At 41.0% G+C, this 25,408-nt stretch overlaps 2 protein-coding genes across 4 annotated transcripts; one reads left to right on the top strand and one right to left on the bottom strand.

Moving 5' to 3' along the window:
- The first annotated feature begins 6,176 nt into the window (after nucleotides 1-6,176).
- LOC115747764 (squamosa promoter-binding-like protein 1) lies at nucleotides 6,177-13,574 on the top strand. Of its 2 annotated transcripts, none has more exons than XM_048273300.1 (10): nucleotides 6,177-7,367; nucleotides 7,592-7,773; nucleotides 8,867-9,486; nucleotides 9,875-9,949; nucleotides 10,053-10,160; nucleotides 10,265-10,373; nucleotides 10,853-10,991; nucleotides 11,144-11,300; nucleotides 11,813-12,451; nucleotides 12,859-13,574. In XM_048273300.1, exons 1-10 carry the CDS (start codon nucleotides 6,796-6,798, stop codon nucleotides 13,288-13,290), a joined length of 3,033 nt encoding a protein of 1,010 aa, XP_048129257.1. In that variant the 5' UTR covers nucleotides 6,177-6,795; the 3' UTR covers nucleotides 13,291-13,574. The 2 variants fall into 2 exon arrangements, with proteins under 2 accessions (XP_048129257.1, XP_030539897.1); XM_030684037.2 differs by having other exon boundaries at nucleotides 10,256-10,373.
- A 2,999-nt stretch (nucleotides 13,575-16,573) lies between these two features.
- Nucleotides 16,574-25,333, bottom strand: LOC115747818 (pleiotropic drug resistance protein 3-like). Of its 2 annotated transcripts, none has more exons than XM_030684117.2 (24): nucleotides 24,524-25,333; nucleotides 23,947-24,070; nucleotides 23,667-23,752; nucleotides 23,209-23,293; nucleotides 22,919-23,078; nucleotides 22,750-22,826; nucleotides 22,579-22,632; nucleotides 22,079-22,169; nucleotides 21,617-21,918; nucleotides 21,261-21,542; nucleotides 20,862-21,175; nucleotides 20,590-20,750; nucleotides 20,402-20,505; nucleotides 20,151-20,304; nucleotides 19,917-20,039; nucleotides 19,731-19,828; nucleotides 19,319-19,651; nucleotides 18,827-19,117; nucleotides 18,555-18,638; nucleotides 18,207-18,340; nucleotides 17,880-18,107; nucleotides 17,450-17,621; nucleotides 17,107-17,361; nucleotides 16,574-16,996 (listed from the first exon to the last, which is right to left on the bottom strand). In XM_030684117.2, exons 1-24 carry the CDS (start codon nucleotides 24,838-24,840, stop codon nucleotides 16,730-16,732), a joined length of 4,296 nt encoding a protein of 1,431 aa, XP_030539977.1. In that variant the 5' UTR covers nucleotides 24,841-25,333; the 3' UTR covers nucleotides 16,574-16,729. The 2 variants fall into 2 exon arrangements, with proteins under 2 accessions (XP_030539977.1, XP_048129253.1); XM_048273296.1 differs by having other exon boundaries at nucleotides 19,731-19,804; nucleotides 24,524-25,332.
- Nucleotides 25,334-25,408: the final 75 nt, after the last annotated feature.

Here is a 25,408-nt window from a genome sequence, read left to right as displayed (position 1 = left end):
AAATTGAAAAATCGTCTAAATGTTTATGACTAAATTGACACAATTGAAATGTTTAGGATTGAATTGGCCTCCGTCAATACTTTTAGGACTTTTTGGACAATTTATCTATCAAAGTTATATGGATGACTTATGCATAGGTACATCGACCCACAGGTACAAATACTATGCCCACTCTCGCAACGTCTAAGGCCATGAGGCTTGCAATCGGAGCATTGGCACTCGCAGATTGTGACAAGTGCATTGGGTGGGCTGGGGATAACGTCGGCAAAGTATGTGACCATCGTGTAGATGCGCAAACCCAACTTAAAAATTGCATAGTTAGGTACGAAAATTACCCCTTTACTGAATAGTTAAGGCTCATGCCGAGATGACGTTACGACTTATCAACATAGCACTTTTTTTTTATTTTTTTTTTTTTTTTTTTTTTTTTTTTTTTTTTTTTTTTTAAATAATTTTTTTCCAAGTTCTAAAAATGATAACGTGTTCGCAGGCGCTACTACGTGTTCCGGTGCAAAGGCGACTGTCATAATTTACTTCCATCTTCTGCAATGCATAGAGAAAATCCATGTTGCACGAGTGCTTGTGTAGATGACTTGTAAATGGTCCAAGCTCAATAAATTGCGCCAACCTTGTCATTTACAGGCTTACAGAAATATCAAATCAGCGTACCAAAATATTCATGGTGCCTAGCGGGTCGAAAAGATTATGTTCCGGGGAAGTTTGTCTAACAAAGTACTTTGGTTGTTTACTTTGATGTTGAGTGTTGCTCAAGAGAGGCACGTGTTTATGTGTGTGGGGCCCATTAAGAGAGGCTTTAGTAAGCTTGGTAAAGGATGCAACCGGTATCATCGGCTCTTTTTTTTGCTTGACTTCCGAAACTACGTTCTGTAAAACATCTTGGTATTCTCACGAATTAAGTACAAACTGAGCCAGAGATTGTTAAGATGGATCAAATATTAAATTGTTTGCACTTACTCATGATGCCGGTAAGTCAGCTTATATTGATGTTTAACTGCTGTTACTTTGATATACTTTGCGTGGGATTAATCAATTTTTATATGAGTTTATTTAAAACGCTGATGTCATTAAATGGGTGCCCCTGCTTATCCGACTTTAATTCCGCATTTCACCAAATAGTAAATAGAATATGATAAAATCGTTGGATTTCTTATCATATCCTATTCAGTTCTATCCCGACTAGAAATCCGAACGACCAAACGCAACATAAGTGTTGACAAGAGACAAGAGTTATTCCGAATTTTTTTTTTTCTTTTTCCTAGACCGGAATAATTAAAACGGCAAGTCAAAAAGAGTTTCCATATTGCAGTAACAGGTCTTTGTTGATTTGTCATGTAATCAATAAATTTTCCATAATTTGTGATAATGAATTTTTTTCTACATATCACACAAGCTTTGTGTTTCTGTAGACAACTCCAGATTACAATTTATCGAGCAACGTCAATCATCATCGTCTATTTGGTTTAGAAGCCTTGCAGGCCACATTGCTTTGTGGTGACGCAAGATATACGAGTATGGCTAATTAAATTCACAATTTTCTTTTCTATCGTGGAACCGAGGCACTAATTTATTGTTTTACTGGGAACAAATGATAAATTGTATGCCCCGGATGCTTTCAAACAAGGATAACAAAATAAATTTGTAGAAGAGAGAATCTCCATATAATATTTCAAGTCATTTTCCATATCGATTGCCGAAACTGAACGTTGCATGGAGAGAGACAAATAACATCCAGACATAGAGATCATTAATTAAATTTATTCAAAATAAATGCATGCAAATTTTCATGTTTTCCATCATCGTGATTGAACATGTTATTTCACCGTGTTATCAATAGGATAAGTCTGTCCGATATATATACATGAATATACATATAGACACATACACATACTAAAGTTATTTCCCTTCTCTGCTCCCATCAAGAAATAGAACCGACAAATTTCAAATTCGGGAAACCCCCGGAAAAGCTTTTTTGCCGTCAAGTAACTCAGACAGTCATATAATGTTTCTCTCAAAAATGCAAGTCCATGCTTTGCAAGATCCAAAACAGCCTTCCACCAAATTCATAAACTAGATGTTGGTAGACAAACCTATTAGAGAAGCGTCTCTTATATAGACCACATAAACCGAGCTTCTATTCAAAAAGAGAGAGAGAAAAAGTGAGGGTAGAGAGCCAAAACACGAAGACATTGCAAAATGTGGTGACCCTCCTCTTCATATTGCTGTTTTGCACCGTATGGTTTGGTCGATGACTATGACATCTACAAAGGTGTTGTTATGGATGATCTGTGTGATACAACACCAACCCCGAGGTTACGATTACTACAATAGGTGCTACAACTGTCGCGGCCATGGAGCGTGCAATAAGATGTTGACACAATCTGACTGTGGTGCGTGTTTGTGGGAAGCTGAAAATCTTCTAAACAACGAATGAGGTCAAAGCCTAGGAGCTCAAGTTCAACTCAACGAGTGCAGAATTAGATTTGAAGATTATTGTTGGATTTATGGGGTGTATGGCAGTTTTTGATTCAGTCGGTCCGTCTCACTCACCCATGAGTAAATTCTACAATAACCTTCATGGGCTGTAATTGAATGGCCCAACGCTAGCACGAAACGGGTCGTTTATCTCCTTGTCCCACCCCGCTGCAAAATAAGATTGAGCCCACTAGAAAGGCCCATCACGAAGGCCCATGTCTCAAATCACACGCCCTCCTCTGTGACCTCACTACAATCGTCATTTGCGAAGAACTTAGGCTACGATGTATGACCACCTCTAGTCGAGAAAGACAAGACACTTTTTAACTTTTCTCCTAGAGACAGGAATGAATCGTTCGTAGCTTTGGCTGGTGGAGCCAGCCAGGAGGCGGTGATGATGCAAATGCTTAGTAGCTAGATTTGGTTATATTTAGATCCAAGTGCTACGTGAATTCTATGCACTAAGGTATCAGAATCTCTTGTATGAAAAACCCATTGTCGGCTTCCACAAACTATAGAAATATCGATATTTGTACTACTATGCTATTAAGTACAACGTACCTGACGACGCGTGATAACTCATTTCAAGTATGATGTATCGAACAATGCGTATAAGCTCATTTTAGAAGACGTAATCGTAGCGTCCTATCTGGCTTTTATGCATTTCTGAGTCTTATATCCATATAACTCAATGTAGAATTATTGGGCCATCGGTGCACCTACGACGGATTACACGGATTTTGTCCAGCAATCGGGAAATCATGCGATATCCCAACTCGGCACGACATGTTCCTTCTCTTTCTTGCCAATGCAGGTAGGTCCGGTTTGATTCTCATTATTCGACCGGATCTCGGATGTGCATATCCTTATATAAGTTTCTCAAATTTACTCCTCGATTTGGCCGAATAGACCCTCTAAATTACGTTTTGATCATTTTCAACCCCGTTCGATTTTCTTGCGGTCCTTATGTTGATACTTTCGGATGACAAAATTCCCAGTCGCGTATTCGATGCTCAACAGAAGCGCTAATGTTCCGAAGTAGATCGGATTCATGAAAAAGAAAGAATGGGACTGGGAATGAGAATCAGAGTACGAACATGGGAGTTGGTCCCGGCTCTTCAGATCGGGCTCCATCGACCCATGCTCCACTCACATGACCCGACCAAATCACATTTTTTTCTGAGGAAAATTTCAATCCCCTAGGTAATCGAGGTGGGTCTCACAACTTTTGTCAAAAGAGAAACCTCGTGATGTTAATCTGGTCGTTAAGACAGATTTATGTCTATCGATTACGCGTCGCTAAGTTTAAAAAAAAATGTTATCTGGGCCATCCGTCAGGATCTTGGTGCTTGCCTTACTTCATTCATGAGGTCAGTGGGTTGTTTCCCTGATCTCGAAATGCACATGCGTAACATGGACTTACTCGTCCTTAAAAAGACGGTTTTGCGGGCGAATGCCGTGGGCGAGTTCGTCTGAACATCCGGTTAACGACAGATTTGTCATTTTCAAAGCAAGACATTTGTTCATCAAATATACCTAACAAGGCGTCATGAAAATACTCTTTTAACAAAATCCTTAACTTAAAAAAAAACGGGAAGAAAAAAAAGCAATGTTGGACTAGCAAGTGGGTTGGGAAAGTGGAGCACTATACAAAAAAAATGTTGGATCTTAGCAAGCGGGTTGGGAAAATCAGCCATTTGCATACATAAGCTATTAGGCTAAAAAACACTAGAAATGTTAAAATTTTTTTTATATTTGAGTGACGGGCTGCTTTTAATTAAGGTGATTTTTTTTTAAAAATTAGTACTTAAATAATCATTTTTAAAAATGACCACTTAAATGTCTTAAAATTCTTTTTTTTTAAAAACGATTACTTAAGTGCGAACTTCTTTTAAAAATGATCGGTTCATGCAAAGAACTTAGGTTTTGAAGAAGAACGGACGAGCCTCGTTCTGTTCCCATCTACAATTGTATGACTTCCAGCCTCAAAAAATTCAACTCGTCTCGATGTCTTGTCGTGTCCGGCATAAGTGCCAAATGAGATGGGACACAAATGTTTGAAAAAAAAAAAAGCTTCGCTGAGGAATCACGGGACAAACACGTCGCGAGAGCAATGGTTTATGAAAAGATGCAAAATGAGTATAAGATTTTTTTTTTTGGTTTAAGATTCAGCATACAATCAAATCAAAGTAAAATTTAAGCAAGAAAGAGAAATCGAGATACGAAATTTTATCCTGATTTACCCTTAAACTGGAACCACATCCAGTAGAAGATTTCACTATAATTAGCACCCCGCGCGTCTTGTTACATCACTCCATTACAAATGAAAAAGAATATATATATAGTAGTAGTTATTCATGAGCAAAAACAGAAACTACTAATAAAAAATTACGGGCTTAAATCGAAAAAAGCCTTTTGATATCAAGGGAATGCTGCCCCCTTGAGACCTTCGTTGGGACGGCTCCTCCGAACTCCCGCCCACTTAGCGTGAACGGGACACACATGTTTTCCAATCGCATAGAAGTATGAATCACAACCCACCAAAATTTTAACTCAGAATCTCCCGCTTTGATAACATGTGAAAAATATCGTGAAACTACATCCAACTGTTCTAAGAACTCAAACCGTTAGATGAAATGTGTGATTTAATATTTTAAGTGTTCTATCAATGAGGAACACCAATTTTGCGTTTCACTGCGATTATTGATTTGTGCGTTGCATGGTCCTCACAAATTCGTTTTTTTTTTTTTTTTACAAAATGAAGTCGTTCAAAAGGAAAAGTTGAAATTGAGGTAATAAACTCCGGAATACGATTCCAACGAAACACGACTTGCGAAGAGGGCATACCCCCAATGACGGTGTAGACCGCAAGAACAGGATGTTTGACATTAACTGACCAAATCGTAGGGCAAAAGTCAAAATACTTTTAATGGGAGCACCCTTTTGCAATTCTGTATAATTAAGCCAAATCAGTACTTAGGCTCCCTCCGTTTCGCGAAAAAAAATCTTTCGAGAAAATATTTTTCTGTATTTTTATTGTTTCTAATTTACATTATTTTTTAAATCAATTTAAATAAATATTATATTATAAATCAGACTTGATCCGAAACGAAATCGTTTTAGCCACGTCATCGCCACATACGAGAGAGAAGATATTAAAAAAAAAAAGGCCAACATCAACATTTTCCGTTAGTCGAATTGATCGGGGTCAACGCAAGTACTCGATTGCATCAATTCGACAAATTTTAAGACTCGATCGCACTTTCTATAAGATTTAGGGCTCAATTTTATTTTTGAGACAAGTTTTAGGACTTCTAATGAATATATCTCTTTCATATATAAGTAATACACGACCGCACTTCAACAACAAATTAATACTTACAATGGAAAAAAAATTCACATTTAATTATTTCTGTTTAAAATTTATTTGATATTTACAAGTGATGTGTAATAATAATAATAATAATAATAATAATAATAATAATAATAATAATTATTATTATTATTATTATTATTATTATTATTCTTTTATTGCTTTCTGGAAGAAAAAGAAAGAGGAAATGAAAAATCCATACGTGTGGAAAATATAAGGCGTACTATGGCAACAACTGCCTGAACCGGGTGGAATTGGATTCCGGGAAATTTATAATGTCATATGCACGTACAACTCTTCTCCCCCTCCAATTATTAAAAAGCAAAAATCACTTGTTTCTCTCAACATCTCTCTACCATCTTCCTCTTGACTTGCCTTCCTTGTTGGTTCTCGAGGCACGGTTTGTCTTCAGCATACTCTCCGGCGATCTCCACAATCGGCGAACCCCAGCAAGTCACCAGCTCCTTTCACTGTTGACTGAATAAGTATTCTCTAGCTCTTCCTTTGGGTATTTGCTGAGGATTTGTCCGCGGCTGAGCTGAAGTTTGACGCTAGATTCGAATGAACTTTATGAAGGATTCAAAAGGGTTTTGGAAAATCGTGGTTTTGGTGGGGACTGAGGGAATTCGAGTGTGTAATTAGGCAATTCAGGGAGTTTGGAGAAATGGGTAGCTCTCATTTGCGTTGAATGTAGGCACCTTGATCTTTTCCCTTTTTTTTGGGGGGGGGAGGGGTTTTCTAGGGCATTGAGAGGATGATCAGGAATGCTTCATGGGGATTGAAGTTGGTGGATACTAAGTGGACTGATTTTTACTTGAAATGCAACTCTTGATAAGTAGTTTACACATGCTTGCTCATTTGGTTGGTTTCGCTCTGGTGGAACTGTAATCTGGTCAGATTGAATCTAGAAACTGTGTAGTTTTAATGAGATGGAGGCTAGGATCAAAGAAAAAGGACACTTTGGTCTTATGGCATCTGATTTGAACTCTGTTGGGAAAAAGAGTTTAGAGTGGGATCCCAATGAATGGAGATGGGACGGTGACCTTTTCACAGCAAGTCCTTTGAATCCCATGGAATCCGAATGCAGAAGTAGGCAATTTTTTCCGGTCAGGCCTGATAATCTGGCTACTGCTGATTTTAACAAGTGTTCCTCATCTGTTCTGGAGGATGTACAGAATGAGCCGGGAAAAAGGGAAGCTGAGAAGCGAAGAAGAGTCGTGGTGGTTGAGGATGAAGGGTTGGATGATGAAGCGGGGGGTCTTAATCTGAATATTGGTGGGCAAGGGTATCCTATCACAGATTCGAGTATGAAGGGTGGGAAGAAGATCAAATCTGTAGGGCCCGTTCCAAATGGTCCAGCGTGTCAGGTGGAGGGTTGCAGGGTGGATCTTAGCAGTGCGAAAGATTACCACCGAAGGCACAAGGTTTGCGAAATGCATTCTAAAGCCAGCGAAGCACTGGTGGGAAATGTTATACAGCGCTTTTGTCAGCAGTGTAGCAGGTTAGTTTGGTCTGATGACAACCTATTTGATTGAAATAGATGAAAAGGATTTCAGAGCTGACAGCAGTGACAATTGTCAATTTCGGCACCATAGCCATTTAAAAACAATGTCTATTGCATTCATTTTGAGTTTGCAGCTAATAGCTTTCATTCTGGTAGTTTATTTTGCCTGAAAATTTTCTTCCTGGTTAGATGCGATGCAACTTTCTTTTACTTGTGGTCAGGTTTCACATTCTTCAAGAGTTCGATGAGGGGAAGAGAAGTTGTCGTAGGCGTTTGGCAGGACATAATAGGAGGAGGAGGAAGACGCGTCCTGAGTTTGTAGCTAGTGGCAGCTCCCTCGGTGACGAAAGGGGTAGCCATTATCTTTTGGTTAATCTCCTTAGGATACTTTCCAATATGCACTGTAAGTACTTATACTATGATCTTCTTTTTGCGATGTTCCCTAACCAGTTCTTGAGGAGAACACTCAGCTGCATGGAAGAATTCTTGTCGAATCTGATTGGGCTGATGTTGATGTCAGTAGTTGACCTCCTCTCCGTCTACTTCATATATGTGGCATAGCTTAGGGATACCAAAAAAAGAAATGGTAAATGCGCCGTTAGATACTTATCTTGAGGATTAGTATGCAATGGCCTGATTAAATTGATGTACTGGCTGCTGCTCCGGTTTGATCAGCATTCTGCTCGTAGTCATCTTTGATGATGTCTGGTTTCTAAAGTTTTTGGTAAGAAGTTAAACAGTTACTTCCAGTGGGGCGCATACGCGGTTTTGTTTAGGGTGAAAAAAATCTTGTGTTAGATTTAGAATTTACGTGCATGTGGTAATGGGAAAATGCTAACAGCATGATCCACCTTTATGAAGATTACTTGCAAATGACATCTTCAAGGAGATTAAGAACATTAATATTTGTATTCGGAATTGGACTGTTTTCCATCCTTTCCTACGTGTCAGTTTGGGTAGTTCCATCCTTTCCTAGTTCTTGTCACTACTGGTGGTTGTCTGAACATTGGTAATCCATCTGTTTTATAGCTAAAGTATTCCTTCCGTGTGTGAATTCGTTGCGGACTTCTTTGGGACAAGAACTTCTTAGCATGCCTGATTTGTTCTCTTATGCCATAACCTAGGCTATGTCTACTTTGTGCTGTAAGCCTGTAACTGCTGTTTAGTGTGAGGATGGTGCTTTTTGATACAGGTGCGAGAAATGGACAATAAGTGTCGACTCTTTCTTGTCATTTCATGGTTTTACTTCCTCACACTGTTTCTTATAATTTCTATTTCAGTATCACAGTTCTGAAGAATACATAGAGAACTTAACCAGCTATTTATTATGATTTACTGCTGAAATCACCACATCTAAATCACGTTAAATACAGATCTACAGCTCATACAACAATGGAATATATGATTTGTGCATAACTTGAGACTATTTATCTATTTCATTCTTGTGCTAATTTTCATTCTATAAAGCTGACACTCCTGTCTCCTCTGACTTGCAGCAAGTAACTTAGATCCTACAAAGGATCAGGACCTGCTGTCTCACCTGTTGAGGAACCTTGCCAGTACAATTGATGGACAGAGATTATCCGATTTACTTCAGGAGTCTAAAGGTGCATTGGACAGTTCTCCAGATAAGGTCCCAGATGTAACCCCGGATGATCCTGAATCTGCAAAAGCTTCTATGATTTTTGCTGAGACTAATTTTCAAGACCCTGTTCGGCCCGATGGACATCAGATGTTACGATCTGCGCCTGATTTGATACAACAAGGAACGGGTACAGATAGTACTGGGGATGGAAATCAACAACCTCGAACTGTTTTCAAGTCCACAGGCCAGTGTCTGACAAGAGATGATCGTTTTGCTAGAGTACATGTATCTAATGACACATCTCAGAGAATCAGAATGAAGAACATTGACTTAAATAGTTCTTATGAGGATACGCTAGGATTTCTAGTGAATACACAAACGTGTAATGCTCCAGAACATTCAGGAACCGGTTATTTTGGAAGCCTTATGAAGGCAAGTCAAGGGGCCAACAAATCAAGTCCACCTCATACTAGTTCAATTTCGAACTCAACATCTACAGAGTCTCCATCTAGCTCCAGTGGAGAGGCTGAGGTAAATTTTCTCCTTTCTTATGATGCTGGCGAAGTGGACTATATATTGGTTGGCTCTGCATCCTGAGTCAGTTTGTTTCCCCCTCTTCTCGAAATTGTTTTCATCAAGCTTGTCGATAGCATCTATGTTTGCATGCACATCCCTGAAAAATGGAAAAGCAATAAGGACTTTTGCTACTGCGGTGCAGATTACTATCTTGCATTGTCACTCCAATTTGTTTCTCAATCTAAGGCTCTAAGGGCCTAATATTCAAAGCAGGCTTTGAAGAAGGTGCATTAGGTCTCATAAATTCTTGTTTGGCTTGCCCTTTTCTGGCTTAACTTTAAATAGGAATGATCTAAATGGAAAGATGGTATGTTTGGGCTCATAGTTTGTTGCAAATTTTCAGTGTCGGACAGGTCGCATTGTCTTCAAACTGTTTGGAAAAGATCCCAATGATCTTCCTCTTGCACTGCGAACACAGGTTTTTGCATACTTCTTAAGTTCTTTTGTCTAATTTATTCGTTTTTTTATAGTACCCTCAAATTGGTGGCATGATTATGTGAAAATTATCTTGGAACTTCCAGATCCTCAGCTGGTTGGCTCACAGTCCTACTGACATGGAAAGCTATATTAGGCCTGGATGTATCATATTGTCCATTTATCTTTGTCTTGAGGAGACCATGTGGAGGGAGGTATGCTTTTGTTGTGAAGCAAAGTTAAGATCCGTCTCATCTGTTTTGTGAGAAAGGGATGATTAAACTTAATCATGCTACCATTCTTGATGAAGCTTCACCAGAATCTGGGCTCCACATTAAGAAAGCTTCTGGATGTATCCAATGATTCATTTTGGCGTACAGGGTGGATTTATACACGGGTGCAAGATTTTGTGTCATTTGTCTACAACGGTCTCTCTCTCTCTCTCTCTCTCTCTCTAAAAATATATTGAGAAGACTCACTCTATAGATGATGTGGTAGATAACATCGTAGTTGAGGAAATTCATGGGACCTATGCGCGAATATGTGTGTGTGTGTTTCTTTTTTGGGACATTGTGTGGATCCAATTGATGTGGAAGATAAGATCATAGTTAAGAAAATTCATGGGACCTATGCGCGAATGTGTGTATGTGTTTCTTTTTTGGGACATTGTGTGGATCCAATTGTTTCTTGGTAAGTGATTGCCTTAGTCTGATAGATTAAGTTCACTCAATTCTCTCTCTATGCTACTGTTTTGTCAATGGATTTCATGCATAATCATTTGGAGTCTCTGATCGAGCCCTTTGAGTTCTCATATCGTACTTCTTCTTTCTCCTTCTCCAACAGTCTCAATAACAAATTGAAAATCCGAGGGCCAAAAGAATCTTAAATTTTGTAAACTGTGCTGCAGGTGAAATCATTTTGGAGACCCCGCTGCCTTTGGGTCATAATAGTGGCAAGATCTTAAGCATCAAACCCATTGCTGTATCAGTAATGCAGAGTGCTGAGTTTGTGGTCAAAGGCTTCAACCTTTTCAAGACCACTTCAAAGTACCTTTTTTTTCCTTTTGCACGGATTATTTATCTGCTTCTTGTACCCAATTGTATGCTGCTTGGTAATAAGATTCTAAACAATATTTGATATCAATTTAGTGGATATATTCTGCTAATTCATAAGACTTATTTCCCCAAGTTGTTTGTAGGTTATTCTGTGCCCTAGAAGGGAAATTTCTTGCTCAAAAAAGCTTTTGTGGCCTCACCGAAGAAGCTGAAATAATTAATGAGGACGAGGATGATGAAATCCAGTTCCTCAGCTTCCGTTGTTCTGTCCCAGAAACCTGCGGGAGAGGGTTTATTGAGGTTTCATTACTGTCTTGTTTTATACTCCTTCACATTGTGTTTTTCATTTGCTAAGCATCTCATGCTCGCATTCTTTCAAGCCATCCATGAACTGTTTTCTTGTCGCAGTTTGAAGGGTGTGTTGTGGACTCTAATGAATATTACCATGAGGAATCATTGTACAGTATTTTCTGGTCTAATAAGGCCAGCAAATTCTAATATCAATGTCTATATCCCAAGTCGATGTGCTTAGATTGGGCATTTTGGCTCCCATATGAGCATCCCCTCCCTGTTTTCATCCTCAGATGGATGCTATCATAGATGGTCTACATGCTTGCATTGTGAGACACCTTCTCCTTTATCATCAACATAAGATTGCAGAAGAGAACCCGTTCAACTCTGCCCCTTTTTCACCTTTGAGACTCATGTTGTGGAAGGCATAAAGATAACTTTTAGTCTGATATGTAAATATGAAATTCATGCGAGTTTGAACTACTAGTGAGTTGTCTTACATGAGGATTACATATTGACAGGTTGAAGACCATGGTCTTAGCTGTAGTTTCTTTCCATTTATTGTTGCGGAGGAGGAAGTGTGCTCTGAGATCCGTATGCTTGAGAGTGAAATCGAGGCACTTGAAACCCCGCTTGACATCAAGCAGGAACCTGAAATGGCTGAAGCCAGGAGCAAAGCCCTCGATTTTGTAAATGAAATCGGTTGGCTTCTGCACCGAAGTCAGGCGAAGCATAGGCTTGGTGCCTTGGATCACAACGTGGGTCTTTTCCCTTTTAGAAGATTCAAGTGGCTAATGGAGTTCGCAATGGAGCATGACTGGTGTGCTGTGGTAAAGAAACTGCTGGGAACTTGTTTCAATGGAGTAGTCGATGCTGGTGAACATCCTTCCATAGATCTGGCAATGTTGGATATGAATCTCCTCCATAGGGCTGTGCGGAGAAATTGTCGGGCAATGGTAGAGTTCCTATTAAGATACATTCCGCGTGAAGGTTCAGATAAGGCAGGGTTGGAGCAAGCGCAACAGATTCCAGAGAACCGCAGGAACTTCTTTTTCAAAGCAAATGCTGTTGGGCCTGCTGGTTTGACTCCTCTTCATATTGCAGCTAGTAGCAAGGGATTCGAACTTGTCTTGGATGCCCTAACAAATGATCCATTATTGGTATCTCCTTGTCTCTTTCTATATATGCTTTTCATTGAATTTTGAAATTCAAACGTCATGACATAGCTTCTTCATTATGCACAAAGTCACTACTTTCTGTGTCCTGCCTTGTAGTTTTTGCTCATTACTGAACAATAGATCAACTGTTCCTTCGAGGTCATTAGCTGTCTTTTGGACAGTTTCTTGCTTCATCTACCCTTTCAACCTCGATTTAGTGTCATTTAAAGAGGTGAAGGTTTATTCCGCACAATTTTGAGCATGTCCTATCACAAGAAGTTTTTGTTGAAATTTGGTTGGGGAACCACGGGGGTTGAATCACTTACTGGGCCTGATTTGTAATTCATAGACATTTAATGTTTTCACATTGTGCCCCAAATGACAAAGTGATGCTATCTGCTCTGATTCAGGTTGGTATCGAAGCATGGAAGAGTGCTCGTGATGACTCGGGTTTGACGCCTAATGACTATGCTTGCCTACGAGGTCACTACTCCTATATACATCTAGTCCAGAGAAAATCCATTGGAAAATCTGATAGAGGGCACGTAATACTCGATTTCCCCACCAAGAAACCGCTAGAAGGGCCAAGATCAGCTAAACCTTTCAGCTTGGAGAGTAACAAGACCGAACTTGGACTGTTAAGACTGCACTGCAAATTGTGTGAACAGAAGATCCCGTGCGGACCCATGAGAACATCCCTTGTGGCCCGACCAGCGATGGTCTCACTGGTGGCCATCGCTGCCGTGTGCGTATGTGCTGCGCTGCTGTTCAAGAGCATGCCCGAGGTGCGGTGCATTTTCCGTCCCTTCCTGTGGGAAGAAGTCAAATATGGGTGGATCTGATGGGTTCACCCCTATTTCTTTCAGTGTAAGACTATTCTTCCCCGTGTGCCCGGGAATACATGTAGCAATACGATCTCCGCAAGTTATATTCCCCATGAGACTACATCCTATGTGTAATACCAGTGCCTGTAGTTCGACTTGCTTAACGACCAAAGTTCGGTATACAGAATCATCAATCAGTTGAGGGAAATTCTGGGTTTCCTTTGTTCTCCATGATTCGTGGATGTCTTTGTGTACTCATTAACATGGCCATTGAAGTGAAAATCCTCGCTATTTATGTACCTTGGGCGTACGTTTTGAAGACGACAAGCTGTAAGTCGTCTTAACAAGCTCGGCTATTCTTTTGGTACTTATCGTACTAATCTCCTAAATCATGACATTAATAGATTGGGGAAGTCAGCAGCTGATAAATCGGTTTAATGACCAAATTATGGTTTATTATGATGTTGTTCGATACATAGAACAGAATAAGGTAAATAGGCTTGCCCATGGTAGTGTCACAATCTTATGTGGAGCAATGCCGGGACCTTGTGTAGTCCTCCAATAAGATTATTACTTATGTCCCATATAATAAGAATAAATTAATAATGTAAGATATCAATTTCACTAGTTGTGCTTGTACAAATTGGATAAAAAAATAATCAAGTTACATACACATAACATATCTATTTTTCTTTGAACCTCATACTACACCAACGTTTATCTTATGCATGTACCAAATCTCTCTCTCATATGGACCAAATTCTTTCACGACATTCTGAACCCAACTCACATATCGCTTTAATAGGCAAACAGCCCAACATACTGCAGCCCCAGTGGCGCTCTCTTCCCCCTTCCAACCCCACCCCGGGTTTCACTATGCTACAATAGCCATTTGGGGTGGGGGCGGCAGCAGCTGTGATTCATTCAAGGTCTTCTTTTTAATGTTGTTTATTGATTGTTTCATTGACATTCGATATCATCCTAAATCTATCAAATACGTTACATGATAGCGATTTCCAACGTGAACCATTACGTCAGATGTTTTTTTAAAGAAGGATTCTTGTTCAATCTTAATAAATTCAACAGTTTTATACAACAAAGATTTTTACTTTATGTTAAGTAGGAAAAATCTCTAAAAATATATAGTTTCCTCTGGCCTCCAGGAGGAGTTACGACGATTGTATTAAGCTCGAGAATACGAGGATTTAGCAAATTTTAATGCATCAATACGAAGCCACATCTGAGCATTTTACAACCAAGAGACCTGTTTTATCCTATACTTTCGGCAGTTTATTGGACAAATTTATACGTGAAATCTCTGTTCTGATGTTGGTAGAAATAACAGCAAGACCGGTTCATCATGCTCAGTTCCATGTTCGAAGCGGTCATCTCCTTAGGCATCAACAACTGCTCGACTGTTCTAGCATTTGTGGCGACCGGCTGGGCGGTCTTGTATCGGGAAAGATCTGCTCATCCGTGGTTCTGCTCATTTGCACAGGTTAGATTTTCTTGGTGAAATTTCTGTCGTGAATGTGTACTGTCGCAATGACGATAGACCTTTCATTCTGGTATTGCAATCTGGAATGTTTAGAAATGGCAAGGAAACGAACAAACATTAGTTAGTAAATTCTATCGCTGCTTGAAGCACCAAGAAAGACTTTCGACAATGAAATTCTTGATTCTCTTTGCAGGTGTAAGAATGCCGTACTTCGAGTAAATTCTATTTTGTTATTGAACTTGGCAGGTTCTCATTCTAATACCACCACTTTGCTGCAAATCTGCCATCACGATCCGATGCAAGCCACCGCCTTCTTATCGGCTTCACAGTCCGTGACCGTATTTGGTCTGCGTCGGATATGTTTAACAAAGCTTATGGTGGTTCTGACTGACTTTACCTTCTACTGTAAGGCAATGCTTTTGGCTCTGGTGACGTGCTGAAATGAGGTGTCAATTTCTACTGCAGAGCATGCGTTTTTCGCATGGACATTGGGTGTGCTTCACTTAAGCCATGTCTGAAATATCAGCTCCAACGGCACAGTCTCGCTTATTTTAACAAGACCGAGGCTTTCCAATGCAATTTTTGAGGTAATAATTGTAGTATTGGCCTCTACAGTTGCGCATCCTGCAATTTTAATCTCCACAGTGATTGTGTCCTGATGCCGCAAACCTACAAGCATGACTATCATATCCATTCGCTAACAATGCATGGTTCGCTAGTTGAAGATATATCCGGCGAGTACTTCTTCGAACTCCGTGAGCAGAGAAGGAATCCGAAGCTTGGAGTCTCCTACTTTGCAGAATACAAGTTAATTGATATGTGGTAAGCCTGCCTGACAGAGCTCTTTCCTTCCCCCTCCTTTTCTTACTATATTGTGTTGAAGTTCTTCTGGCATCATCCAGAGCAGGGGATTTGCGAGGAAAAACTTCCCTGAGCTCACATAATTGTAGTATTGGCCTCTACAGTTGCGCATCCTGCAATTTTAATCTCCACAGTGAATGTGTCCCGATGTCGCAAACCTACAAGCATGACTATCATATCCATTCACTAACACTGCATGGTTCGCTAGTTGAAGATATATCCGGCGAGTACTTCTTTGAACTCTGTGAGTAAAGAAGGAATCCGAAGCTTGGAGTCTCCTACTTTGCAGAATACAAGTTAATTGATCTGTGGTAAGCCTGCCTGACAGAGCTCTTTCCTTCCCCCTCCTTTTCTTACTATATTGTGTTGAAGTTCTTCTGGCATCATCCAGAACAGGGGATTTGCAGGGAAAAACCTCCCTAAGCTCACACTAACTTCTGAACCAAGGCAAATTTTACATGTGATGTCAGGCGTGGCTGGGAAAAAACTGGAATTGTGGAATAGTTTTGGGGGCAGAGGGGCAAGACCCGAGGTCGAATCCCACTGGAAGAAAAAGCAAACTGAGACTTGCTGATGAAGTGCTGTCCACCATTCTCAGGTTGGAGCCAGAGGGAAAGAAAGAAAGAAAGAGACCCTAGATATGCTGAACTAGAAGGAATAATTTCCATTAAACAGGAAGAGGTGAATGATATGGAGGCAACTGGAAGACCTGCAGAAACGACTGGAAGAAGGTGAGCAAAAACGTGCAAGCATTCTGTCATTGAAGACTTAGATCTGAAGAGAGAGACAGGCACATTAATGTGTAATGTCAACATGTAATCGAAAAAACGGCACGGAGTCGGAGTGTATGCGTTCCTCAGAAGACTTCCACCCCAGATCGCCTCGTTAATCAGATGCTGACTGGGAAAGCTCTCCCAGAATTCAAAATTGACTGATGAGATGGCAGCTTGAGACTATTGGGCAACAGCAGAATTCGGCGGATCCAACATTTTTTTACATTTCACCTATTATTGTATACAGCTTTAGCAGAAATATATGAGCTAGTTCCAAGCGTTTGCTGTTTCATACAAGATAGAACAACAGTTAAGGTTCCTGATATCAGCGCCTCTGGAACTTTAGCTTCCTAATACAGTATGCAAATAGAGATGCATAAGCAATTGGAAAAGCAATGAGAGCGACAGCTATAAGGCCTAATTGGTTGCGTCGATAACCGTAATATTCTTCTAGGAAGGAACTGATAGGTTTCCTTTCGCCGAATATGATTATCTCCTTCTCCATATCTCCATACTGTGAAGTTAAGTAGCCACTCAATGACCATGACGTAGGGCAAGTCCAGTAGCACCAAATCCACCACTTCGGTATTTTCTGCACAAATGGAATCAAATTATTATGTTGCGAGAATAATTGCAGAAAATTTGTATTGCAGATGGTAGCTTGAAACTCAGAGATGTCATCGTTAGTCTGGAGAGGTTTACCGGTCCCGGCATAAGGAAGCCAGAGAAAAGATTTAGTATGGTGTAGATTGCAGAGGCCAGTATGGAAGCAACTTGAAGATTTGAACTAACTGCAACCAGGAGCATCCCGAGGTACACAAAGTACAAAAATGTGCAGAATGTAGTGTAGAAGTACCACAAGACCTTGTAGGCCGACCCGTCATACCCTATCATAGGATATGTGATGGCCACGTACAAAGCCGTTTGCAGGAGTATGTAAGGAACTTCGATCATCACCTATAAACCAATTAAAAGGCCTATCTGTCAAACTGCTCGGCAATTGAATTGGATAAAATTGACTGCAAGTTACTTTTTCTCGTCGAACCTGAGCGAGAGAATAAGCGCTGGAAGAATACATTCCGGCAAATGTCTCTCGGTACAGAACTGTCCGCTCTGTTGCCACGTGAGGTAGCACCGTCGAACAATAATTTACGCCCAGAAATATGATGGCAATATACATGGAGCCAAAGATGTTGAACAAGTCCTGCTCAGTCTCTCTACAGGAGAGTAGAAAAGAAACGTTTTGAGTCAAGAACTATGTATCACAACAGACGAAACCGCAGAGTAGACCAGCTGAGGATTGCAACTTGCATATACAGAAACAGAAGCAAGTACAATTCAGACAGAAACAGAGGATGTTATAAGAGGTCCATAGTTCCTTCAGTCGTGTGCATGATCGGTTTGCGAGATCACGTGTTTGCCAAGTTAATGTGAATCATGTGTCTTTATTATAGAGTACCATGCAAGAGACTTACATGTGCTGCCCTTTCTGCCAAAACAAAGCTCCAAATAGAAGCGACGCTACGATCATAAACATAAGGCGCACTAGGTTGTATTCAGGGCTTCTCCAATACGACAAGTGCTGCTTCCATAGACATGCCACAAGTTGGACACATCCATTTTGAGGATAGCGGGTCGAGAACTGAAGGTCTCCTGAACCAGGAAGCGGTTCACTCAGTTGCCGAACCAGCTCAACAGTGTCCCTATAAGAAAATTAGTGATTCAGCAATTACAACATTGTTGGCTATGTCAATATTACTTGCATAAGATGCTGCTTGGCATATGGGGTTCCTTTTACTGACTTGTAATGAGTAGAATTCCTGTATATGTGAGCGAAATCTACGCCGTTCTGTCCTTCGCCTGATGTGGAGGTAACTTCTAACATCCATGTCGCTGGATTATAGTTGTCGCTTATTTTTGGCACGCCAGGAATTCCCTACAGATGTCGACTCAAAATTAAAACCAGATTGGAAAATGAGTTCGTTCTTGCTCGATCAAAGTGAGATCTTATTTGCAGATGTTCTTTTGGAGATACTACATGAATGCACAGATTTTGCTCCACTGAGTTAGATAATGTGTTTCGCATACTAGGATTAATTTGAAAAGCTGCGCCGCCAAGAGAATTGAATTGTAGTAAATTGTAGGCACACCTGAAAGTACTCAATCAGTTCACTTGAATGGCAACCCAGGTTTCCCGAATAGATAATTTGTCCTCCCACTTTCATCAGGATCAACTGCGAGAGTAGAATCTTGATATTGTAATATATAACAAAACCAACTCGCAGAAACCGGAAATGGTACATCCGAGCAGCCTCTCTACAGAAAAATAATATGCAGCTTATTTTTATGTAATAAGCCTATCAAGTAGATCGCATTAGCCTACATTCTTTCTTCATCTTGGTTTTTTCGGAAGTAGACTCACCTCATCAAAAGCTTCAAAAACATCAATACTCGGCTGGTGGATAGTACAGACCGTTGTTCTACCAGTGGCAACGACGTTTTTCACCGTGCGCATCACAACTGCTGCAGCCCTGGCATCAAGACCAGATGTTGGCTCATCCATGAATATAACGGATGGATTGGAAACGAGTTCTACGGCAATAGTCAGCCTCTTCCTCTGCTCAGTCAATAGGCCACTTTGTCCCGGGATGCCAACCAAAGAATCTTTGATTTCGGTTAGCTCGATTGTTTCAAGGACCTCTTCCACAAATGCCTGCATAGAAAATAAACTGAGACCACCTTATCTAATGAAGGTGAAACTTTCAGCGAGCTCAATCAAACGGCAGGACAGAATTTTTCTTTTACTAGACTGATTAATGACTTTCACTCTGTCTAAATGTTCTCAAGTTAGATGTGACCATTCAACGGACATAGAAGTCGAGTAGTGACTTTAGCAAGTATAAGGATGATATACCGCCTTCATTTCCGAATCAATCTCTGGAGGCAGCCTCAACCAAGCTGAGTACTTCACTGATTCTCCGACGGTAATCTGAGGAGAATGTATATCAAACTGTTCACAGTACCCAGAAATTCTGGCAAAAGTCCTTTGATTTTTAGGGAACCCTCCAACTCTTATATCCCCTTCAATTGTGCCTCCAGTTTTTCTTCCACAAAGCACATCCATGAGAGTGGTTTTCCCGGCACCACTCACGCCCATTAAGGTTGTCAAGACTCCAGGCCTAAATGCTCCGGTAACGCCACAAAGCAGCTGGAGCTTTTTCTCTTTAAATCCATTTGCTCTCATTTCCTGGTTGAAGAAAAAAGTAAACTCGATGTTACTGTCATAATTTATCAGAAAGATATGTAAGAAATTCGTGTGTGCTTACTGGAGGTGTATCGACATAGTAGTACACATCCTTGAATGCCATTGAGAGTGGCTCAAATGGGAGGATCGTCCTTCCTGGGGGAAAGAACAAAGTAAAACCAACTTCTCATGATGCAGCAGCTATGCATTCTTCATAACGTTATGTTCAAGGTAAAGAACTTCTTCGATCCAAAATTTGTTTCCTCACCTATCCTCGTCTCCGCAGAAGCTTCAGCATCAGTGTCCATTGGAACATTATCTTTATCGACTCCCTTTGCACACCTCACCGAGATCTTTTTGTGCGAAATTATGGCTCGAGACACATTGGGAGCTGCAAGAGTGTGTGTTCGGGGTTATTGTACATAACTTTTCCAATTTAACGATGTTTGTGGAAACTAATATAGGTGTACATGCTGTTCCTACAAGTGTGAAAGGAACTCACCTTTGAAACATGTCAGGGCTAAGATGAAGCTGAGATCGAAAAGAAAAGTGAAGCCGAGCAATGCCGCCAGCGATATCCAGTAGAAGTACCCATTGAAATTCAGGCCGTGGATGGTCAAAACCTCCCTTCCAATGGTTGTGTTTCCCTTCGAAAACTTTAGCCCCCGAAGAAATGTGAAAACGAGTAGAAAGATGCAGAGACTGTATATTCACTGCATACTTCTTTGGGGAATTAAGGAATCACAAACTTACCCTGTTCCAGCGCGGAGCAAGAAACTCATTCAGCGAGATACCAATTTCTCCATACGCCATCGGAGATATCCAGAATCCCCATCTCAGCCACGGCGGCAAGGAAGCTGCAGGCAACCGAAACTTTGCTAAGCCACTTTGGTTATTTTATCATGAAAACCGACCGACAAGATTTTTGTTAAGTCCACTACGCTGGGGTATAATGAAGCCTCCAAACAAAAACATCAGTAGTAGCATTAAGGAACCGAATGTTGTTGCAGCTACTACAGTACGAAACACCGCAGCGATTGCCCGACACATGGATGTGGACGCTTGATGCAAAGCAAATAGCAGGAGAAAATGTCGGAAAAACCTGGGGAAGTGATCAGAGCTGTGAATGATTCATTCAATTCCAATGAACGTAGACTGTTTAGAAAGCAATTTTTCTCAAGTTCTGTTTTATGTTGTCACATTGTATGCTGACCTTTTCACTTCAGGGCTGTATCCTATGACATAGTAAGTCATCGCTGTCCAAAGCGCCGAATCGAGCAAGGAAAGGGGGATCTTCAGGATCGATGCGGGGACAGAGTAGGCCCACGCTGGATAAAGGTAAAAAGAACTTTGCTTGTAGAATACTGGAAGTCTAGCTATGGTTAGAGGCAGCTCCGCGACTCCATTAGTCAGGAGCCTGACCAGTGTATAAAACAAAGCACCCATAATGAAATTTGCATGGGTCGAGTCCACGTCCATTTCGGTACGAATGAAAACTGTCATTGTTAGGAATGCTGTAATCACAAGCTGGATGAGAAAGGCGATTATCAGAATTGTGGAATGCACGAGACCGGTAAAACGGTAGAAGCATCTCTGAAAAGTAGTTGATCACCTGCATAGTTTTGAAGATGTACACAAACGAGTTCCGTTTCATCAGTAGCCACTCTCTGGCCATGCAGGCTTTAAACAACTCCCTTTTGCTTAGCGAGTACGTGCTGGAGGATAGAGCACTGTCGTCGGATCGAGATTCCTGACACGGAACTGAGAGTTCGCAGTCTAATCCTTCCCCTACATGACTCAACTTAAACATCTCCGAGAAATGATCCACTGAAATGTAGCTATATGGAACGTCAGTGCTAGACCAGTACTGTGCTTGATCCTTCCTCGATATAACCTGCAACAAAATATTGCTAATTCCAACTTTGAGCAACTGGAAAGTTCTGTAAGCCATTTCAGAAGTTATTGCACCTCTTGGAGGAAATCTGCTACACCCTTTCTCTCAGGGCACTTGAAGCCGCATTCCTGAAAAAATTTAAGTGCATAGGTTCGAGGGCCATGATACACAATCTTTCCTTCGGACATCAATACCACATCATCAAACAGATCAAAGGTTTCTGGCTGTGGCTGAAGGAGTGAGACAAATGCTGTTGCATCTGTAAGGTGCACCAAGTGCTGAAGACAGGCTACTATTTGGAAGGTGGTGGAGCTGTCCAATCCTGTCGAGATTTCGTCCATGAAAAGAGTCCTCATTGGACCAACAATCATTTCTCCTGCCAGAAAGAAGGAAACCAAGATAAGCTTCTAAAGAGCTTCTCATTTTCGGATTGCAATCCATCTCTCGCTTGTGTGCGATCGCTGGTTTTACTTCATTTAGCGTCCAGGCTTAATTGCCAATTTCGTAGTATTTGTAAATTCGTTTTTCTGTGTCACCTGTTGTTAGCCTTCTCTTTTGGCCTCCTGAAATGCCCCTCCTCAGCGCATCTCCAACCATTATATCAGCGCATATGTCCAATCCAAGTATCTGAAAGGCAGTAAAACGAGCATTGAAGTTGACAACGTCCGCTTCGGTTAAGGCATCTTATATTTTCCCTGCTCATGAGTAGCTTTCACTATGATTCATGTTCGAATTGGTTCTTGCCTCTTGGAAGCTGTAACTTAAACATTAACGTAAACATGAATTTAACTAAAAAAGCATGCAAAGGAAAGTGAGAAGACTCAGTTTTCATACACATCCTGAGTATTTTGCCTCAATGATGATTCAGTGTTTCTTCCCTTTTTCCATTTTTTGTCTGGATAATTGAATAGCTTAGTGCCAGCTACAGAAAATGGAAGAGCCACATTCCAAGCTTTCTGTTTCTAGTTGGTTCTTTTTGCAATTAGCAAATGGTGGGAAGAGAAGACAAATACCTCAGTGCGGTTTGAGTATGTACCTTTAAGACATAGTCTGTCTGAAGATTTCTCTCTTGTCCAGCAACAGAAATTGCCTGTTTGGAAATGAATTGTCCTTTTAGCATACCATCAGAAGAAAAGTTTCTAGAAGTAGGACCGAAAACATTGGAGAACAAAAGCAGAAGAGAGAACCTGAACCTTCTCATGACTACCTTCATATAAGTGTCGATGTCACAATCAGGGATGATGCCAGCTTCTATCTCTCTCCTGCTGACTTCCGCCATAATATCTTTGAAGATTGAAGTTTCGACATTAAATATAAGTGAGGTTAGTGCAAGACCAGCGCATAAATGAGGCGCAGGAGAACTCAAGGATCATTACCTGCTCTGCTTCCAACACCTTGGCAGCGTGCTGAGAAGTCGATGGTTTCCCTCACCGTCATTTCGGGTATCTGCTGATCATGTTGGCTTATGTAAGCAGACGTCTTCTGAGGGACAAACTCGTCTAGATTGTAGCCGTTGTAAGTAATTGCTCCGGTAACCTAAGATGTCGGCAATCCAAAGTTGATTAGTCCAATCAGAATAGCTACTTTGCTCCATGTAGACCACCAAATTGTTTGCACCACTAATTCTATTCGCATGATACTCAACATATGATTCAGAGAAATTGACCTTAAGAGACTGATCCAACTTTCCAGCCAGAGCTTTTAGCAGAGTAGTTTTCCCGCTTCCTGGAGGACCAAGTAGAAGAGTCAACCTGCATACAGAGGCATTTTAGTAGTTCATACTGTCCACCTGAATCCTAGCAACATTTTTGGCTACTTTTTCACTTACCTTTAACTTCAGGAAAAAGAACAAGACATAAGGAAAGAATATATTCCCTTGTAGTTCAAGTTCTAATCAAGGAATGCAAGATATATTATACTATGATAAGCATCGTTCCGTTCATTACTTTAGGGCCGATCACGATATTCACGCGACTCTTTAGTAATCAATTGTCCCGCTTGGGTTTTATGTTTTGCATCATAGGGTATTTGGGATGATAAACGTCTCAGGAAGTGGATTTTTGGACATAGTTCTTTCTGCTACCAACTCGGGTATCATGTAAGATTTGTGGATGTGCTCGTAACCTTGACGGTTTGATGATTCCGCTGATATCTTTGAGAATTCTTATCTTGGAAGCCGGAGACTTGCATGGTATAGTCCTTGCGGGAATCTGTTCCGAAATACCAGTCATTAGATTATCGTTCTGAAGAACCTTTCTTGCAATAGTTAAAGTTCCTTTTCGATATTAATCTTGAATACACCATTAACTCACGTCATCTGAAAAAGGCCTAAAGCATAATGATTTTTGACATGACGAGGCAAATGAGAGCGGTAAAGAAATCAGAAGTGTCGATGCATACTTACCGATAACAAGCTTGCGAGAGAGTTCCACAGTGTAGGAAGCGGCTTTCCACGTACTATCTCGCAGTCTGCTTCCACCGAGACATGGTTGTACCTCACTTCCACCGTAGGCAACTTCACATTCACTCTGGAAAGAAAAAAGCATTTTCTAGTTATGGAGTTGCTGATCCTAGATGCATATCCTTAAGCATATGCATGACTTCATTGATTTTCAAAGGTGAGACCGGAACATAAACTGGTTGCGACCACAAGATGCAAACCAAACGTAGTTTCGGTATACAGATGGAGCAAAATAGGTGATCAAACGTATGAATGCAGATGATAATTCACAATTCTATCAGGTATATGGTTCATATGATGTTTCAAGGAAAGCAGCTTGGAAGTCATTCAAAGGAATGCAAAATTTGTGATTCTTTGCTGAGATAATTGCCGATACGAATGTTCTAAATGAGTCGATTCGTCCTGAAGAAAAATTCGTTGTTCCTGTTCTTACAGGAGCTTCTGTTGGTTAGGATGAGCGAACATACTAAAGACAAGACCAGGCACTATCCGAAAAAATTTGTAGTTAGTAGAGCAGTACCTGTCTATCCTCTCCCTCAGTTTCTGTAACAAGCGTAGATTATCGCTCTCGATGTGCTTTATGAGCCTCTCGATGAACAGATGACGTTCGAGGGAGCTGAGCGTGGCGACGTCGACGGCCTTCTTCTCCTTCCCTGCTTCACCGTTCCTAGCGCCAGCGCCTTCATCCTTGCTGTGAAAGAGTGATGTCCTGAGGAGTCGGAATGTAGGTAACCGCTCAATGGCGGCCCACCGCCTCCGTAGTTCTTCATCCTCCATTGTGGTATCTGCTCCGTCATTATCGCCTACATCTGAAGCATTCGGCATGAACGGTTCCATAACAATATGACAGACCGGTTTTGATCTCGGAAGAAGCACGAGTTAGAGAGATTGTCTCTAGCCAAGTCTTCACTAGGCTATATCCCCTGCCAAATGTTCTTGCCCCCAGGAACTATTTATACAAGCGTGATCGCGCCGCAAACTTCGCGCAAAATATCTACCGACCTAGCTCATGTGCTCGTCCTTATGATCTTTCCTTTCCTGTTTCGTATGATCTTGTGCCTTTTTTCTGTGTAAGCGCAGTCGCGGTCGACGTCGTCGCGGGTATGCATGCATGATGCATTCCCACTTTGCTAAGGCGGGCCAGTCATGTTCATCACTTTTAACCTTTTTTACTTTTCTTTCTCTTCTCTCTTTGTCCAACACGAAACGTAAGATGTCCGCGAACATTTCTTCGGGGCCATCATCTGGATTTAGCGAACGCCGATGCTGCTGCATCATCAGAATCCTCGGTGGATGTTCTTTTCTCTGATTTTTTTAGTGAACTGATGCAACTGCAGTCGTGCGTTGCCAAAGTTTACTTTTGATCCAAGTCCTCTAACCAAGATGAATGAACAGTGAAGTTCCT

Source organism: Rhodamnia argentea, chromosome 1 (assembly GCF_020921035.1).
Source record: "Rhodamnia argentea isolate NSW1041297 chromosome 1, ASM2092103v1, whole genome shotgun sequence".
Classification (NCBI taxonomy): domain Eukaryota; kingdom Viridiplantae; phylum Streptophyta; class Magnoliopsida; order Myrtales; family Myrtaceae; genus Rhodamnia; species Rhodamnia argentea.
The sequence above is the reverse complement of the archived record's forward strand: the minus strand, read 5'-3'. Positions and strand labels throughout refer to the sequence as shown.

Bases quoted from the DNA above. Each gene is read 5' to 3' on its own strand.
- LOC115747764 (XM_030684037.2), top strand. From the start codon at position 6,796: ATGGAGGCTAGGATCAAAGAAAAAGGACACTTTGGTCTTATGGCATCT. The intron at 7,774-8,866 runs GTAAGTACTTAT...TCTGACTTGCAG, and splicing joins GATACTTTCCAATATGCACT to CAAGTAACTTAGATCCTACA. The intron at 9,950-10,052 runs GTTTTTGCATAC...TGGAACTTCCAG, and splicing joins CTCTTGCACTGCGAACACAG to ATCCTCAGCTGGTTGGCTCA.
- LOC115747818 (XM_030684117.2), bottom strand. From the start codon at position 24,840: ATGGAACCGTTCATGCCGAATGCTTCAGATGTAGGCGATAATGACGGA. The intron at 22,170-22,578 runs GTACATACTCAA...ACTGCCTTTCAG, and splicing joins AGACAGACTATGTCTTAAAG to ATACTTGGATTGGACATATG. The intron at 20,040-20,150 runs GTGAGTTCCTTT...ACACTCTTGCAG, and splicing joins AGCCCTGACATGTTTCAAAG to CTCCCAATGTGTCTCGAGCC.